A 6,943-nucleotide genomic window follows, 5' to 3' on the forward strand; every position below is an offset into this window, starting at 1 on the left:
CTGCCACCTCTTCTTAATGTCTTCTGTTTCTGTTAGGTCCATACCATTTCTTTCCTTTATCGAGCCCATCTTTGCATAAAATGTTCCCTTGGTATCTCTAATTTTCTTGAAGAGATCTCTAGTTTTTCCCATTCTGTTGTTTTCCTGTATTCTTTTGCTTTGATTGCTGAGGAAGCCTATTCTTTGGAACTCTGCTTTCAGATGCTTATATCTTTCCTTTTCTCCTTTGCTTTCTGCTTCTCTTCTTTTCACAGCTATTTTAAGGCCTCCTCAGACAGCCGTTTTGCTGTTTTGCATTTCTTTTCCGTAGGGATGGTCTTGATCCCTGTCTCCTGTACAATGTCCCGAACCTCTGTCCATAGTTCATCAGGCACTCTGTTTATCTGATCTAGTCCCTTAAATCTATTTCTCTTTTCCAAATTTGATTTAGGTCTAGAAGAGTTTTAAGCTAGAACCTGATTGCTTAGCAGGTGAAGAATCTGTCTGCAATGTAGGAGACAAAGGAGACATGACTACCATCCTTGGGTTTGAAAGATCCCCTAGAGGAGGGCATGGCAACCTATTCCAGTATTCTTGCCTGGAAGTTCCCGTGTCATAGAAGCCTGGTGGGGCACAATCAATGGGGTTGCAAACAGTCGTACACTACTGAGCAACTAAGCACAAGGCATAAACAGAATTTCATTTTCCATTGACCCCTCTGAGGGCAGCATAAAGATGGACACAGGAGAATCCTAGAGACAAATTGACTAGTCCAGTTCTGAGATATTGCAGTTGTCCCAGGGAAAGATGGTGCATGTCTGGTCTGTGTCTCTAAGAACAGATGGAGTCAAGAACTAAAAGAACCAAATCAATAGGATTTGGTAATTGCCTCCAGAGAGTGAAGGGGAAAAAGAACTTCTTCACGTAGACTAGGTAGAGATAAAAGACAAAATGACCATTAGAGTAAAGTGTGAGATAGAGGCTCTGTCTGGCACCAGTCCTCCTGTTTCTAGAGACTAAATGTCTCCTTCAAAGATGTATATAATGTGATCCCTGGGTGGAAGCAAGCAAAGCAGGCATTTCAAATATTTAATTTGAAAATAACCATAGTTAAATGGCAGGTCCAAAAATATACCCTTGAATTATACTTAAGAAGGAAAGAAACTGTTGTATTTACTGGATGCAGGAGTATGCAATTAGAGATGGCCAGCTAGCAAATGGTTTTAATTTTACAACCCATATAATGTATTTTGCAGATGCTTGACTCCACCATTGCAGTGCAAAAGCAGCTATAGATAGATAAATGAGAGTGACTGTGTTCCAATAAAGCTTTATTTATGAAAACAGACAACAGGCTGGATCTGGCCTGTGGGCCATAGTTGTCAACTCCTGGCCTAATAGATGACCTTGTGTGTACATTGGCACAGAGGGTTAAAGTGGTACAGACAGACATTGTAAACTTTAAAGCAAAACAACCATATATATTAAAACCCTTTAATGACTTTCTTTTACCAGTAGGGTAGCATGCAAGCTACCTAACTTGGCAGGGACCCCTATCTAACAAAGAAATGTATTCATCTAAATAAAACTAGAAATATGTTTAGAATAGAATAACAATGCTACTTGCCACATTTACATTCTTGTATGTGTGTATATATTTGTTGTTTTTAATTAAGATCACGTTTACTTTCTTATTCTCTTACCCTGCCAGACTAAGCTCAGCTTAAATCTCGACATTTTAATTTCTGTTATTATTAATAACAGTGATAGCAGTTACCATATAAAGAAGCTTATGCTCTTCTATGCTGTAGACAAAAAGAGCAAGGCTCAGACGCTAATTAAACATTCCCTAGATCACATCACTGTTGCATTTGGCATGGTTTTCTATTCAGAGTCCATAGTCTTGGATTATGTAATACTCCTCAAAGCAGAGGGAAGAAAAATAGAAAAGCAAATAGTTGAACAATGAACAATGTTCTTGATTTGAACAGTTGTTAAAATTGGTATACACTAAATTAGACTACAGATATCACAGATAAGCTCTATTAAGAAATTATATAAAGAATATTAAAGGACATTTTATTTCTATTGACTCGTAGAATAAATGACCTTAAAGTCTTGACTGGGCACCTAATCAAGTACTGATATACTTAAAGGGTGGGTCTGAATGAATGTATTTGAGTTCTGAAAGCAGACTTTAGAAGATTATGTATGCTGTGTAAAGTTCTGTAACTTAATGATTATAAGGATGATACTTCATTTTTTAAATTGTTCCAAAAAGATTCATACATTTTAATTTAGTGTTCAAAAACTATTGTGCCCTTTCTTCCCTTGCCAGGCTGAAGCACTTTTCCAACAAATCTGCCCCAACGAAGACTTCTGTCCTCCCCCACCGAATCCTGAAGACATTATCCTTGATGGAGACAGTTTACAACCAGAGGCTTCAGAATCCAGTGCCTTACCAGAGGCCAGCTCAGAGACTCCCAAAGAAAGCTCAAATCTGAGAAACCCAGAGGAGCCCTCTAAATAATGAGTATATACCAAACTGGATACCACGCTGTGGAAAATCCTCCTAGCCTGAGAGTCTTCTTGATGGAAGAACTGTTTGAAAAATGTTACAAAACAGCAGCCAGTTAACATGCAGAATTACCAGTAAAAACAATAAAAGATATCCAAAAGGGGATTTTCCTTAAAGAGGACATTCTAAGACCACAAAACACGTTGTAAAGCACATTGACTTGCCTGCTTTAAGATACCAAACCTGTGGAATTAGCAGATAAAAATTATAAAGTGGATTGATTCCCAAAAATACAGCTATGTTTATGAAAGTAATCCTATGCATTATTAATAATTCCGTGGTATTAGGACAGTTCTGCCTGCCACTTTGCTTGAAAGCCACATATTTGGAATTGGCTCCCAAATTTCCTTTGATTATTTGAGTTATATTTTCTTTATGGGTGTGAGCATCGTGACACAAATGATGAAAGTATATGTAGATATAGTTGAAAAAAATTAAAGTGTCATAATCCAAGAAGGAGCCTGTGTTTGAAATAGAGGTTTGTTTTGTTCTCTATCTTGAGGAGAATTGAAGATACTATATTAAAGTAGACACTTTTACAAACAAGTCATGAGTCCCTTACTCAGTGTTTTTGTGTTTTTTTTTAATGTTAATAGTATTTGTATTTGAGTCCTGAACATTCTACGAAGCTTAGTACTAGAGAAATGAAAGGAAAGATTTGAATAGGCTCCTTTGGTGTTTGGAAATTCTTTCTAGTTGAGTACCATTTCATCCTAGCTATGCTGATATTAGGCAAATATGATGATATTTGCAAATTGCCTAATATGATGATATTAGGCAAATTGTGTACTTTCTGCAGCTCAGTTTCTCCACATGAGTACTGTATAAGAATTATTTTGAAGATATATGCAGTGCTATCCTTAGAATTATTTTTCTGGAATAAAAATTCTTTCAGAATTTTCTCATTGACTTGGGGGTGAATATCAGATCTCATGCAGCAAATAATTGTTTGCTGTCACTTCCCCCAACACAATAAATCACAGTGTTTTTATTGCATTAAGCTTTTAAAATAAAAATCTATTTCTTAAATTAGTATTTAATATTCTTAAAGAAAAGTAAACAAAGTAACATATAGAATTATGGTTTTAAATCTTAATAAGGAAAACACTCTATAAACTCTTCATATTCCTTTTCTAGTAATTAGACCTGAAACCACCAATGACTCTAAACAGAATATGACAATTGATAAACCCTAATATGCACTTAACATAAAAATATAAGGGCTGTGAATAGACAGCAAATCTAGGTACAGTGAGTGCCTGTATTAAAATCTTTCCAAATGCTGAGCTCTGATGATTTCCCTTCTTTGAGCAATAGTTTGGACTTAACAACTTATTTGAATAAATAAATTCATTGAAAGTGTATTGTCATGCTGTCTGGCCTGTATTGCTGATCAGAGAGCCATGGCTACAGTAGAAAGCACATAGTTCTTACATTCTTCAGCTGTAGCAGGGCTTTGACCTCTCCAGATTTCAGCCGGCTCTTTAAGGTCACAGACTCATGAGAAATGGAAAGAATGTAGCTCTTGCCTCAACTTTTAACCCCCCAGCAGGGTTTAAAGTCAGCAGATATAGCTGAATCCAGAGGAAAATCTTCCAAGCCTCTCAGGCTACTTCTAACCCCTCTCCCCATTGCACAGCCTTTACCCTATCTCTTTAATCCCCTCTATCCCTCTCTTCCCTTTTTATAATGTTATACAAATCAGGGACAATAGAATTACATTATAACCTACTTTGTTATGTGGATTCAGATCTGTCTTAAATTATATTTCCTGAAACCCAACTATGGCATGTGCTAAATGCACAATATACACCTATAAGCACTGGGTATTGGTCCTGCCCTGCAGTACCAGCAATATAAAAGGTTCCACTATATGAGAGCATTGAGTTTGAATACAAATGCAGTAAGCTGTACCAATTAAAATATTGTACTTTGTTATAGTCTTATACTTTGTTATAGTCTTAGAGTTAAGGCCTCTTGATATATCATGCACACTTAAGTAAACAGCCAATCAGGGTAGACCCAGAATAACTAGAAAAATTCTGATAGCTTTACTATAGTTCTCTGAACAATGAAGGATACTCTGTGGTCTTGTGGCCCAATCTATACTGTACCCTTTTTCATCCATTAGCCAGTATCAGAATTTCTCTTCTGGATTATTTATTAATACTGTTGAAATGTTTAAAAGCTCCTGAATATCATTAGTTATGATTAAGATAATACACAGCTGTTTAAAACTTTGTGTTAGAAAACTTTAGATACTTCCTTTTGCCTCAGAATATAATAGAAATTATTCTAAAAACATTATTTTCAGCTGTCTTACTGAAAATACTTGTTTTCATAGCTTTAAAGAAAAGCCTTTCGGTTTTATTGTAAAACCATAAGCATGAAGTCATATGAATAAAATTTAGATGTTTGTACATGATGCGGAAATTTCATTTGCTAATTTTAAATTTTGAAAATTGCTGTTATCAAAGAATTGTTATTCCTGTGTTTAAAATGTTTGTGTTATGCATGCTTCTTATTAGCCAAAAGTGATAATACCATTCAGTTCAGTCATCAATATGAAAACAGATTACTAACCCTATGTTGCTACTGTATTTTTGTCTAGTTGGTATGCCTGCCCAGAAAAAAAAAATAAAAATAAAAAATATATATATATATATAATAAACATATATTTTTCTACAGGAAAACTGAGTTATAATTTTCCCATCTGCTATTATACTTAGCTGCTTATAGAAAAATGGTCATGTTAATGGTTAACTTTTGGAATAGTAATTTCTGAGATTGGCAGCCCTCTGCCCAAAATAATGAGCATGCTAATTATTAACTTCTGTCACAGCTATAGTTCTGGAGAAAGCAAAGTATGTCTAAAGTCCTAAAAACCTCAAAAAAAATTTTTTGTTGAAATTTTATTGCTAAATAGTAATGATACTTTAAAGCAATTTTCTTACAGATAAGTATTTACTCCCATTAGGATAATTTCTCTCAACTTCTGATTGATTTTCTTAAATGCATTTCAGAAAGCATGAATATATGGTTATTAGTAATTTGCACACTGTAACAGTAAGTTTTCAGAGGAAATAGTCTGTTTTAACACCTTTCAGGTGTGGTATCCTATTTTTTAATATTAAAATTTTGTATATATGCCAAGAAATTAAAAATTGTCCTGAAAATGATTTATTTGTTGATATTGGTCTATTATTTAACCTCTCAGTTAATTTTCCAGCTATATATTTGATTTTATTTCTAGGCATCTGCCGACTGTGTCAGGCTTTTGAAAAAGGCAATCAAATGATACATGGGTATGATTTATTTAGCAAACTGTTCTAGATGCCAGCATCAAGCTTCATTCTGTTTGAAATCAGTGTTCCGAGGCATGGGGTATGGCATTACAATACACTACCTGCAAACTGTTTTCCCATCTCACTTAGTGTATGAGACTCTGAAATATTTTTCTTATTTACTTCATGAATGAGAATCTGCAATGTGTTTTCTTTGTGGTGGTTGAGTCCCCAGTAGCTTACAACAGATAAGAGACTGTTGATGTTCTTTTCATGCAGAAATAATTCACTGAACTGATTTGTTCTTGAATCAAATAATTAAAGCAGAGTGACATTTTCTGTGAATTCCAGGTAGTTTCTAAAGCTTCTCAGACAGGATGTAGTCAAAAGATAACATCAGTATTTCAAAACTGGAAATGTATCTGTTATTAATAAATCAAGTTTAAAAAAGATAAGGTTAATTGAATTTTTTAAACAAGTAGCTAGATTATCCTTCAAGCACGTTGAAGCTCAGAGTATTCACACTTTTTTAAACAAGTGCTTTAATATGTTTGAATTCTTTAATGATGGCTTTTTAAAAACGCAAGAGGTTTAACCCTTAACATCCTAGGTCACACTTTGAAAATCACTTTTTTTTTTTTCTATTATAGTTTAGCTATGGGGCTGCAATGAGATGCCCTTCCCATACAAGTTGCCACGTCTGCTCTTTGTGGTGATGATGACTCTTAGGACCATTTGACAGATAATCAATAAAACTTGGATTCTAGTAGACTGGAGGGTCTTATCGCCTATCACTACAGGGCGATTTATATTGGTAACACCTATTAATGTTAATAGGACTTGCATGTGTAAGTCTTCTTCCTGTCAGTGAGACAGTTGACCCCTGAAAGAAATATTCTTTAGAGATGGACAGTTTTACTCTAGAAACAGAAGGATCATATGATCTAGCAATTTCACTACAAGGTATTAATATATATCCAAAGAAAATGAAAATGCCAGTTCAAAAATATGCATGCATCACAATGTTCATAGCAGAATTATTTATTTCAATACAGTAGCCAAGACATGGAAGCAAGCTAAGTGTCCATCAACAGATGAATG

General features: G+C 34.7%; 1 protein-coding gene across 6 annotated transcripts in view; it reads left to right on the plus strand.

The window, feature by feature from the left end:
• Window positions 1-5,737, plus strand: part of CHM (CHM Rab escort protein) — a 260,470-nt gene extending 254,733 nt beyond the window's left edge. For 5 of the 6 annotated variants that reach the window (XM_070785342.1, XM_070785343.1, XM_070785345.1 and 2 more), the window contains one exon: window positions 2,318-5,737. In XM_070785342.1, coding sequence (XP_070641443.1) covers window positions 2,318-2,509 — 192 coding nt within the window. In that variant the 3' untranslated portion in view covers window positions 2,510-5,737. The remainder of the gene's footprint in view (window positions 1-2,317) is intronic. The other variant, XM_070785347.1, reaches the window with a different exon arrangement.
• Window positions 5,738-6,943: the final 1,206 nt, after the last annotated feature.

The sequence above is a fragment of the Bos indicus genome, chromosome X, assembly GCF_029378745.1.
Source record: "Bos indicus isolate NIAB-ARS_2022 breed Sahiwal x Tharparkar chromosome X, NIAB-ARS_B.indTharparkar_mat_pri_1.0, whole genome shotgun sequence".
Lineage (NCBI taxonomy): Eukaryota > Metazoa > Chordata > Mammalia > Artiodactyla > Bovidae > Bos > Bos indicus.